General features: G+C 35.4%; 1 protein-coding gene across 1 annotated transcript in view; it reads left to right on the top strand.

Moving 5' to 3' along the window:
• LOC105990250 (vomeronasal type-2 receptor 116-like) overlaps positions 1-12,855 on the top strand; it is a 73,210-nt gene that overhangs the window by 17,710 nt on the left and 42,645 nt on the right. Inside the window, exons 2-3 of the mRNA XM_013022610.1 lie at positions 10,888-11,176; positions 12,362-12,608. Coding sequence (XP_012878064.1) covers positions 10,888-11,176; positions 12,362-12,608 — 536 coding nt within the window. The remainder of the gene's footprint in view (positions 1-10,887; positions 11,177-12,361; positions 12,609-12,855) is intronic.

A 12,855-nucleotide genomic window follows, 5' to 3' on the forward strand; every position in this document is an offset into this window, starting at 1 on the left:
GAACAATAAAAACATATAAACAAAGAAAAGAAAAGAACTGCACAGAACTTCAAGAAATTCTAGCAAAGTGATTCCTACTGAAAAAGAAAATGTCATTGTGTCTATCATTTTCACTCCTTTTCAAGTACTGGTGTGACAACTATAGACTGAGGTAGCTGCCCACAATTAAGAGCAGAGATCCCAGGATAGGAATTGCTCTCTTCCCTGCAATAGAATATATTTTTCCTTATTTGTCACTAGTACATTTATCTTTCTTTAGTGCTGGGACCTCAGGGCCCGGCACTGTGCTGTCCTTGAACATTTTGCTGAAGGCTAGTGCTCTAGCACTTAAGCCACAGCTCCACTTCCAGCATTTTTGGTGTTTAAATGGAAATAAGAGTCTCACAGATATTCCTGCCCAAGCTCGCTTGAAAACACAATCCTCATATCTCAGCCTCATGAGTAGTTAAGACTACAGGCCCAACACACTAGTTTCTGGCTGAACTTATTCTTTATATTACTCACTATTTACACACGTTTGGCTGATTTTCATTCTCTTAATTTCCCAAAATATATTTGAGTGCTTTTGTTAAGGCATTGATATAGACACATCGAGTAGTATGCTTTCAGCCGATGATGTGTCTTTGCTACCCATAGATATGAAGTAAAGTCTTACCTGGATTAGGAAAATTTTATATGTGCTATTGACTACAGATAGCAATAATTATTGACTAAGTCTTTCTTGTAGATAAATAGCACACCGCAATTAGACATGAGTAGGTGACAGATTTGACTCAAGTCTACACCCATTGATTTGGGGTGATGTTTATCAATTTTGATAAAATATAGAGCTTATGCCAAGTACCTGATTCATATTGTAGTTCCACCATGCATGTAACATATTTTGATTATATTCACGCATTCTTTTATAACCATTTTATTGTGTCACACTTCTTTTTTTCTCTCCAATATTTCCAATTTCTTTGACTCATTTTCATTTTTCTGAGGTAGCTAGGAGTGAGCTACTGATCATTGGCTTGCTTTACATTCTTGATAGTCTTTTCCTCTCAAAACTGATACTCTACCACTTGAGCTACACTTCCACTTATATCTTTTTGTTAGTTAACTAGAGATAAAGTGTGTCGTGGTCTTTTCTGTACCACCTTGCTTTGACTCAGAATTCTTAGCCCTTTGCTTCCTGTTTTGCTAGGGTTGCAGGCATAAGCCACCATTAGAGATAGCTTCAATTTCTTGAAGAATCTTCAAGCTTTACTTTTTATATACCTTTACCAACATTGCAATTTATGTCTGGATTGATATATAACTGATGTATATCCTGATTGCTCAAATGATTGAACATTTTTTCTGATGTGATTTTCTATTTCTAATTTTTTATTGTGAAAATACCATACACAGGGGTTATAATTACATGGGCAAGATAATGAATGCATTTCTTATCAAGCATTAGTGCCTCCTCCTTTGTTTCCCCTTACCATCTATTCCCATCTCCACCCACCCTATCCTCTCCTCTCCCCCCTTTCCCTTCTATCCCCCCATGTCAAATTTGTAAAGTTCATTTTTGACATAACATCTTGTACATCTCATTGTTGCAATGGGTCCACATGTATCACTATTTAAACCTTTTTTCACTTCCCCTCCACAAATTATACCAACATCAAATACAGCGAAAACAGGGGTTATATCATGGGGGATGGACATACAAAGCAACAAAGAAATATCTTATAAGTATGTTTGAAACAATAGCAAGCAAGAAAAAACATTTGAGTCCTTATCTTGGGGTTCATTTCACTTAACATCAACTTATCTGACCATTTCTGCTTGTCTTGGAATAAATTATATTAAGTGAAGTAAGCCAGCCCCAAAGAAACATAGGTCCCATTGTTTTCCTTCTTTGCAATATCTATTTCTAATATTTAAGTGTGTATTTCATGATTAGCTTTTGTCTCTACTGGTGTTTTAGAGTTGTTTCTCACTATTTTTTTCATATATATATATATATATATATATATATATATATAAAATACTGTACAGAGGGGTTACAGTTACATGAGTAAAGTAATGAGTACATTTTGCATCGATCATTGTTACCTCCTCCTTTGATTTCCCCTACCACCCTTCCCTCCCAACCTCCCCAACTCCTCCCCGAAAATTGTAAAGTTCCTTTTCAACATAGTGTCATGTACATCTCATTGCTACAATGGGTCAACCTGTATCCTTATTTCAGCAGTTTGTTATTTCTCTTCCTTTCCCCAAATTTAGAAAAATGTATAGGTGAGATTCAGAGCACCAGAATCAAATACAGTGAAAACTGGGGTATTACCATGGGAGAACATACAAAAGAAATATAAAAATCACATAGTACATTATAAATACATTAAAAACAACAGCAAGAAAGATAAAACCTATTTTCTTGTTTTTTTAAATGTTTTTATAATAAAAATAGTGTACAGAGGGGTTACAGTTACATGAGTAGGGTGATAAGTTATTTTTCCCCTACCATCCCTTCCCTCCCTACCTCTGTAACTCCTCCGTCCCTCTTCCCCACAAGTTGTAAAGTTAGTTTTCAACATAGTGTCTTGTACATCTCATTGTTACCATGGGTCAACCTGTATCAACCTGCATTTTGTTTTTTCCCTTCCCCTGCCCAAATTTGTGTCCCTATCTTGGGGTTCAATTCGCTTAGCATCATCTTATATGGTCATATGTACATAGCTTTTTATCTTTTCCGCTTGTCTTAGACATATATTAGTTATTTCAAATAAGGGAAACTATGAAACCTATGTTTCTTTGGGCCTGGCTTACTTCACTTAATATAATTGTTTCCAGTCCTCCCTGAAATGAATAGCTAGCAAGATTTTTAACTATTCAATTGTCTGTTTCAAAGTTTCTTTCATTATGATGTATATTTTCAATTGGATACCAACACAGCTACTTTACATTTCCATTGCTGGAGGTGGAATTTAAGGCCTTATATATGAGACAATTGATTCTAGCACATGGTCAAAAGCAGAGATTAATTCTTGCTATTGTTTTATGAGCTATTTGAATTGTATTTAAGTTACCTGTGTGTGTATGGTCCCCTCATTTTCTCTTTTACTTGCAAAATTAGGTCTCTATTAAGAACTAATCTTTTTTTATTGAAAAGGTGATGAGCTGGGGGTTACAATTACATAGGTAAGACTATAAGTAAATTTGTTTTTAATCATTGTTTCCCCATCCCTCTTTACATCTAACTTAACACTTCCCTCTCCCCCAAAAAAGTTGAAATGTTCATATCCCACATAGTGTCAAATGAATATCGATGTTGCTAAGGTTCATCCATTGTTCTGCTGCTTCTGTGATTCCCTTTCCCCTCCACATATTGCATTGTCTATTATGCAAAACACAAGGTACAAAAAACTAATAGAAATGAATAAAGAAAAAAACAATGATGAAGGTTAAAAAAAACTGTATGCAGGGTCTAATGAGAATCTCTTGTTTCCACAAGTTGTAGTTCATGTTCATATGCTTCATTATCAAACCAAATGCCCCTCAGTAGATAAATGGATCAAAAAAATGTGGTATATATACACAATGGAATTCTAGGCTTCCATCAGAAAGAATAACATTGTTCCAGTCATAAGGAAATGGAAAGACTTGTAAAAACTTATATTAAGTGAAATAAGCCAGACCCAAAGAAAAGCTTGTCACATGATTTCCCTCATTTTTCAGAATTAGAATATGTATATGATATTCTTAACAGAGGTTCTCAATAACCCAAGTGCTTAGTGCAAAGAACTAATCAATTTTGACATTAAAAAATATATGGTGTTTTGCGCATAAATGCCCAGTTTCACAATGTCATCCCTTCCTATGGTTATTGGGTTTAAGCCATGTATTTTTTGGCACCTTCTCCAAGAATCAGATATCTATTGTTTGCAATTAATTTTTGGTCTTTTATTTCCTTGATCCATGTATCTGTTTTCATCAAGAGAAAACCAGATATAGATATATTGTCATGTTGTTCTTCTGCCTTAAGGTAGCTCAGGCTAATTGAGGATTTCCTTTTTCATAAAATTTAGTTGTGACTTTTTAATTTTTGTGAAGGAAATGATAGGAATTTTGATGGAGACTCCAATGAATCTGTAGCTGGTTTTTCAGTAATACTACTATTTTCAACATACTGATAGTGGGATCCAGAATAATGGGTGGTATGTGTTGATATGTGTAATTTTGTTGCTTTTGCCTTTGATATTGCATGATTTTTACCTCAGTCTTATCCCCCTGTTGTTTTTGTAAAGCCTCCTCTTTGCTTTATTGATTATTGCTATTGTGTTCTTTATTCTCTAATTCTTTTCCTTATACTTGATTATTTCATTATTTCTATTTACTTGGGTTTATTTTTCTTGTTCCATGAGATGCAGCATAGATCCTTTAGTACAGTGTCTGTACTCCTGATTTCAGCAAAGGTTGTTAAAGTGCCATTTCATTCCTCTTTTTCTGTATCTGTAGATTCTGATAATTGGTTTCTTTTTTTTGTTTCAAAAAGCAGTTATCTTCTTGAAGTTTGGCTTGAAAACAAATCATTTAATCATGCATTAATCACTGAATGAAATTGAATATTTTAAATGATATTTATTTTTTTACCTGAAAAATAATTCATTTCATTTCCATGTTATTATGGGCATATTTTCGGTGTTTTCCTAGTTAATTTCTAGTCTTACTACAGTGTGGTCTGCAGGTGTGCTCAATACACTTTCAATCCTTTTTAAATCTGGCTGGATCTGTGTTTTATCATACGATCTCTTCTGGAGATCAAATGCTCAGTATGTTGATGAAAAATAGTTTATTCAGACGTTGGTGAAATGTTCTATAAGTGGATGTGAGACACATCTAATCAAAGGTGACATTTAATCCTGATACCTCCCTGTTGATTTTCTCTGGATGATCTCTCCAGAAAATCTTCAACTATTAATATATCAGAGGACTATTTCAAAGGCTGCTTAAATAGAGTTAAGTGAATGGATAGTGTGTTAATATACATTTACAATTGTTATGTCATCTTGTTGATTTGATCCATCTATCATTACTACAAACTTGTCACATTTGGTTGCTTTGATTAAAGTCTGTTTGTGATATACGATGGATGCTTCTGCTTTCTTTTGGCTTTTATGTGCGTGAGCCGCCTTATTCCACTGCTTTTTTGTCCTTTCACTTATTGTTTATTTCTATTATAAAGCTGATGTACAGAGGGGGTTACAGTTGCATAAGTGAAAGAGTACATTTCTTTTGGAACAACGTCACCTCTTCCCTTGCTATGTTTGCTTCCCATCCTCAGCCACAACTTCAATAGTTTATTTTCAACATAGTGTCTAGTGAGTAGCACTGCCTCATTTGTTTACACCTTGTTCCACCATTTATGTGCCCCCATGCTCTCACAAAAACACACGCATGAACAAACCAAAGGTAGATAAAATAGCAAAATAAGTAACATAAACAAATAAACAAACAAACAAAAACCTCTTGTGACCATTTACTGGAGTTCATTTCGACAAATATAATTTTGCATGATCAGATGCACATCGTTATTTCACCTTTGTGTTCCTCTCCTAAATATAATCTTTATTCACACTGTGTGGAGTACCTAGAGACCTGTACAATTTATCATGTTCAATTGACTTTTTATTGTTGTTGGTGATGGTCATGGGGCTTGAACTCTGGTGCTGTCCCTGAGCTCTTCAGCTCAAGGCAAGCACTCTACCGCTTGACACAGCACCGCTTCTGGTTTTCTAGTGGTTCTTTGGAGTTAAGAGTTTCAAGGACTTTCCTGCTTGGGCTCCCTTTGAACCATGATCCTCATATCTAAGTCTTCTAAATAGCTAGGATTACAGGCATCAACCGCCAGCACCCATCCCAAGTGTCTTTTTTATTGTTTTTTTTTTATCATTTGACTTGTTTATTTGTAGATTTAGAAGTGCATTCTAGCTACTACACTTAGAAAAACCATGCAAACTATGTTTCTCTGGGTCTGCCTTACATTCCTTTCTTACACTCATTGAGGGCTGCTGATGGTGAATTGTGTTTCTTGGAATCAAACTATCATTTGGATTGGAGGTTTTATTCATTCAGACATTCTAACTCTTATTGGTGGTTTCTTGCGTTTCCATTCCCAGTCATTATTGACAGATCACTTGTCACTACTTCCAATATGTGACTTCTTCTCTATGTTTATTGCAACTTCTCCCACCCTTGCTCTCCATCTAGAATCTTCTATTGAGTTCAATAGTAGTGACTTTTGACTTTTGGAATATGAGTTTTAATTTGTTGGTTATACATTCTGTGGTGCTTGTGGGGCTAAAATAGATTACAACAAACTATTTAGGAATGATGACAACTATCCATGACAATGAAGATAAAACAGAAACAAAATATACACACACAAATAGTAGAGGACTGTGATCAAATCCATAAATGAATTACAGAAAGGTTATAATGAAATCTTTTCATTTAACTGTTAGTGAAATTTTTCATTTAATATTTTAAGATAAAATATTAAAGACATACAAATGAAAACTGCAACTGCAATGTATTCCTCCCATCATTTGTAAATTGGATATTCAATTTTACATTTATCTATGGTAATTACTAGATATATTACCAATTTTTCCCTCTTCATAAGAATTATGTGTAAGATTTGTCTACCACATTTACAATGTTAGAACATTCGCAGGTCACTTTGTATAGTCACTCTTACCAGTAAGTTTTATACAGTTTTAGATTTTTATTCTCTTTTGGTAGAAGTACAACAAATTACCATTCAATAGAACAGTTTATGAATACAGTGCCTCTTGATCAGTGTCACCCCTTTCAACATTCTCACCCACACCTCCCACCTCACTCCCTTCTTTTCTTAATTTTAGGTTATGTATTGAATTGTTTTTTGCCATTTAACAAACAATTTATGTGCACTTTATGTATACTGATGTATATATACCCCCATCCTGGCACTCATTTTTTGGACTTGGACTCTATCTTTCTAAAGAATTATACTATTTGTGTTCTCCATAGATTCTATTAAACTCAGTTAATTCATTTATAAATGCTTGTGTGCCCCAGGCACATTTTAGTTCCCAACAATCATACAACCTGTGCTTCTCTGAGTCTGGTTTACTTCACTTAACACAATCCTCTCCTAGTCTTTCCATTTCTTTATGAATGGTTTGATGTCATTCTTTGTAATGGATGAACAGAATTCCATTGTGTATACAGACTACATTTTCCTCCACTGAGGAACATCTGTACTGCTTCCATATCTTGCCTATAGTAAATAAAGCTGCAATAAGCATGGTTGTAGTGGTAGCATTGTTGGAACATTCTCAGCTCAATGGTATAGTCACTCTTACTGGTAAGTTTAATAGATTTTTAAAATTTTATTTGCTTTATGCAGTTGTATAAAGAGAGCAGTTGATGAATTCAGTGCCTCAATATCACTCCCTCCTGAATCCCATGCTTCATTTTCTTAATTTTAGATTAGGTCTTGATTTTTTGCCATTTATCAAAGCAATTCATGTATACAATGCATCTTGATCTGTGTCATCCCTTCAATATGTTTCACCCAACCCTTCCCTTATTTGTCCTAATTTTGTGGCATATACAATGCATTCTTGCCTGCATTCAACTCATCTCCCATATTCATGCTTCTATTCCTATACATTTGACCTTCTACACCCTGCAGGTATTCCTAATACTCATTTTGTTGGGTTTAGACTTTATCTTTCTTAGTAATTACATTATTTTTGCTGTCCATAGATTCTTTTTTAAAAAAATTTTATTGTAAAAATACTGTACAGAGGAGTTACAATTACATGGGCTAGATAAGGAGTACATTTCTTATCAAGCATTGTTGCTTGATAAGGAATGGGGTTCCCATTCCTTCCCATACTCCCCCTAATTACCCACTCGATTCTCCCCCCCCCACCAAAGTTGTAAAGTTAGTTTTTCTACATAACTACTTCTACATCTCATTGTTTCAAATGGGTCTACCTGTATCCCTAGTTAAACTATTTGTTTTTGCCCTTCCCATCCACAAATTATACAAACATCAAATATAGTGAAAGTAAGGGTTATACCTTGGGGAGGGACCTACAAAGCAACATAGAAATCATCTTATAAATATGTTAGAAACAATTACATGAAAGAAAAAAAAACATTTGAATACTTATCTTGGGGTCTCCATAGATTCTATTATACTTCAGTTAATTCATTTAAAATGGCTTGGATACCACTCAGTGTGCTTACTTCCAGATTTATAGACACATTCTAGTTTCCATTAAAGAGAGAAATCATACCATCTGTGTTTCTCTCTGGGTCTGATTTACTTCACATTTCATAATCCTCTCCAAATCTTTCCATTTCTTTATCTTTTTAATATTTTTTTTTTTGGTCAGCCATGGGGCTTGAACTCTGGGACTAAGCGCTGTCCCTCAGCTCTTAGCTCAAGATGAGCACTCTACCATTTGAGCTACAGTGCCACTTCCAGTTTTCTGGTGGTTTATTGGTGATAAGCGTTTCAGGGACATTCCTGCCCGGGCTGGCTTTGAACTTCGATCCTCAGATCTCAGCCTCCTGAAAATCTAGGATTACAGGTGTGTGCCACTGGCGCCTGGCTTCCATTTCTTTTTTAATGGTTCAATGCCATTCTTTATCATGAATAAGCAGAATTCCATTATGTATATAGATGTATCTGGGCTATTTCAATACCTTGGCTATATTAAATAAAGCTGCAATAAACATGGTTGTGGTGATAGCTTTAATGTGTCTTTGTTTGTTCAATATTGGATATATGCTCAGAAGTAGAGTTGTTGGCTCCTAGGGTAGTTTTATGTTTAGTGTTTGAGGACCGTCCATACTACTTTCCAAACTAGTTGAACACATTTCTATTCCCACCAACAGTGTAATAGAGTCTCTTTGGAGAGTCTCTTTGGACCACATCCTCACCAACATTTCTTATTGTTTTCTTGATAATGGCCATTCTGAGTTGAGACACAATCCCAGTTTGGTCTTCATTTGCATTTCTTTATGGAAAGAGATGTTCAACATTTTTTAATGTGTTTATTTGCCATTCTTATTTCTTCTGCTGAGAAGTCTCCCTGAAGTCATTAGCTCATTCATTACTCAGATACTCTTAACTGTGCTTCTCTGACAACATCTTTATCCTTTCTTCATTTCTAAAGGATATCTTTTGTGGGCTCAGTATTCTTTGTGGATAATTTACATATATTTTATCTGCATTATTACTGTAAAGATTTCTTGCCACATTCTCTAGATTATATGGATACTACTGAGGATTCAGCTATTAGGGAAATGAGAGCACACCTATATGATATGAGTCCCATTTCTGTTATAGTTTAGAGAACCCTCCCTGTATATGTATCTCACTTGTGAAATCATGATGAGACAGCTTGCTGTAGATGTTATGGTCAAAAATTTCATTGCCCTTCATGTTAAGGAATAGTACACTGTATCCTTGTTCACAATTCCTTTTTTGAAAATAATCAACTTTTGACAAACCTTTTCACACATCTTCATTCTTACTTACAGTTTGCTTTGCCATATTTGTGGTTCAATTAGATTTCCCTCAAAGTCACTATTCTTCTTCACAAACATGATAGGTTTTCATTGTGATCATTTCATATATACCTACAGCATATGTTGAACAAGTTTATCCTTTAATTAGTAGTTCCGATGTGCCTTCATTGTTTCCATTTTTGAAGAATGTCTGTTGATTTCATTATATAAAATTTCTTTAGAATGTGCATAACACATGCACATGTGGACAAGTGCGTACATGTGCACGTGTGTGCACATGTGCACGTGCACGTGCATGTACACATACACACACCTGGCACTCACAGACATGAAACACAGAAAAATAGAAGAGCACTTTGAAACTTTTTTTGGGGGGTCCGGTCATGGGGCCTGAACTCTGGGCCAGGGTGCTGTCCCTCAACTCTTCAGCTCAATGCTAGCGCTCTACCACTTGAGCCACAGCACCACTTCCAGCTTTTATTTTTGCTTATGTGGTGCTGAGGAATCGAACCCAGGACCTCATGTATGCAAGGCCAGCACTCTACCACTCTACCACTCTGCCACCTTCCCAGCCCACTCTGAAACTTTTTATTTCTCTCTATTTGTTTCTTTTCAGTTTCTCAATCTATATATATTTGGAAGAGAATAGTGAGCACAGCATTTTACCATGGTGGCCTTGGAATTGGGATTGCATTGTAATTCTTCCTTACAATTTTCTTCTCAACCTCCATATTGGAGGCTCCCCTCTCCATAATTAGTTCATTGGAGTTGGATGCAACCCTTTTGCTTTATTGCATAAATAAAAATAAAATTCTCTTACCTTATATTTTAGCTCTTGTTCTGGTTGATATTCCAGGAAGAGCTGTTCAACAAGTTGAGTCTGTTAGAACAGTTTGCTATATAATCTTTCATAAATAACACTTTGCTTCTGAAAGTTGCTCTTAATTTGAACATTCATTAGTTAGTCTGACTTGCCATACAAACCCATAACATAACTAGGTGACCCAAACACAAGATTTCCAGAATATTTTCTGCCTCATGAAAACCTAACACAATGGATAACAGCTTTTTGCTGTGTTGCACGAAATAGTAGGGGAAAAGGAAGCTGTCTCTCAGTTTAATTAAGTTTCTGAATCTCATTCATGGCATGTTCCTTTCATGTCCCTAACTAATTCTATATACAAACATAAGACATTGCATTCACATTCTATTCCAATTAGGATAATATTTTAACAGTCATTAGCAGAGAATTGAGAATTCAATCCATGAAAATCCTAAGTTTTGTAAAAATCCTACTAAATTTCTATGCTCATTATACAGGCTTATCTTCAAGAAATATCAGTTTGTTTTGGCCTTGGTTTTTGCTATTGAAGAGATCAACAAAAACCCTGATCTTTTACACAACTTCTCTCTGGGATTTGATATGTATAATATTCACTTCAGAGCTTGGACAATATTCAAGAATCCCTTCACTTGGTTCTTTGGGAAGTACAAGATTCCAAACTACTCCTGTATGAGAGAAAGGAGGTCTATAACAGTACTTACAGGACCATCAGGAATAACATCTGAACAAATTGGGACGTTGCTGGGACTCTACAGATTTCCACAGGTGAGGGTGGAAGATGTAGAAGGATATAAAAATGACTAATATTTCATGTGCTAGAAGAGAATGAAGGAAGAGACTTATGAGCCTATCAAATTTTGTGGCATCAAAAAGTAAGTATTCAAAATTATATATAAAGTGGGATGTGTGTGTGTGTGTGTGTGTGTGTATTCACTGTTCAAGAAACGAGAAATGGAGAGTTAGAGCAGACAAATAATTTATTGTTTCAAGCCTTATCAATAATTTTCTTTAAGACAATCAGGAAATGGAAAAAGACTTCGTAGTGTGAAGATATGTTGAACAGGGTACTGATGACCCACACCTGTATGCTAACTAATCAGGGAACTTGTATCTGCAATTAACCAGCAACAAGCAGAAAGTAAATGTGTGAATCAAGTGATCAACCAGTCTTGAGGGGGAAAAAACAAGGAAATGCACGAGGACATGAGTTTTTACCCCTCTACTGGCATGTAAGTTCACTTAAAATTGCAATGAAAATCTAGAAAGGAATACTATTTAGTACATCTTTAAAATATTATGTAAGAGCTGGTGGCTGGTGGCTCATGCCTGTAACTCTTAGCTACTCAGGTGCCTGAGATTTGAGGATCAGGATTCAATCCCAGTTGAATGAAGTAAATCAGGCTCAGATCGAGAAATGTGAAATGTGTTCTCTCATGTGTGAAAGTTAGATCTAAAATATTAACTATGCAATATGAAATAAATATGGCACATACACATAGCCTCTTACATATATATACATATATTTGTATATGTATATATATGATCAGTCTGGTGAAAGTATGGTATACATAGGGGTGAAAGTCCATGCTGTTACTTTTCTAATAAAAAATAAACACCAGATTGCATATCTTGTCTGAGTCAGGTAGGTGTTGACAGAAAAGGCAGAGGAACAGGGAATGGATGGGTGGAAATAAACAACGTAATATTCAATATACATGTGTGAAAATGGAATTAGGAAAGGCAGGGAGTGGGTGAGGTTGACATTGATGGGAAAAGTTGATAAAAATAGTGACAGATCAGGAGACATTTTACAAATAAATTCACATATTCCACAACTATTCAAAAACAATTAAACTATTTTTTCAAAACTAAAACAAAACCTACCTTCTACCTACTTTACCTACTGGTAATCTTCTCATTCATGAAGCATCCAATTTTCTTTCTCTTTAGCTTACCATGGGGCCTTTTGATCATGGCCTGAGTGACCATCACAAGTTTCCTGCTCTCTATCAGATAGCCCCAAAGGACACATCAATAGCCACTGCCATGGTCTCCTTACTGCTTTACTTCTGCTGGAGCTGGGTAGGACTGCTGACCTCACAGGATGAGAATGGTTCATGGGTTCTTGCTGAATTGAAAGAAGAGATGACCAAGAACAGAGTTTGTGTGGCCTATGAGCTACTGATCTCAAGCAAAGGTGTGTCTCATCTATTCAAATTAATTGAAGTTTATAATGAGATAAATAAATCTTCAGCAAGTGTCCTCATCATATATGGTGATAATGAATCACTACTAGATTTAATGGTGTGTATTGAGCAACTTTTAATCAAAGGCAAAGTTTGTATCATGAACTCACAGTGGGATTTAACCATGAGAAGGAAATATTTCATTCTAGGCTCATTGCATGTTCCTCTTATTTTTTCACATCATCATACAGATCTTTC

Source organism: Dipodomys ordii, unplaced genomic scaffold (genome assembly GCF_000151885.1).
Source record: "Dipodomys ordii isolate 6190 unplaced genomic scaffold, Dord_2.0 Scaffold64, whole genome shotgun sequence".
NCBI lineage: Eukaryota > Metazoa > Chordata > Mammalia > Rodentia > Heteromyidae > Dipodomys > Dipodomys ordii.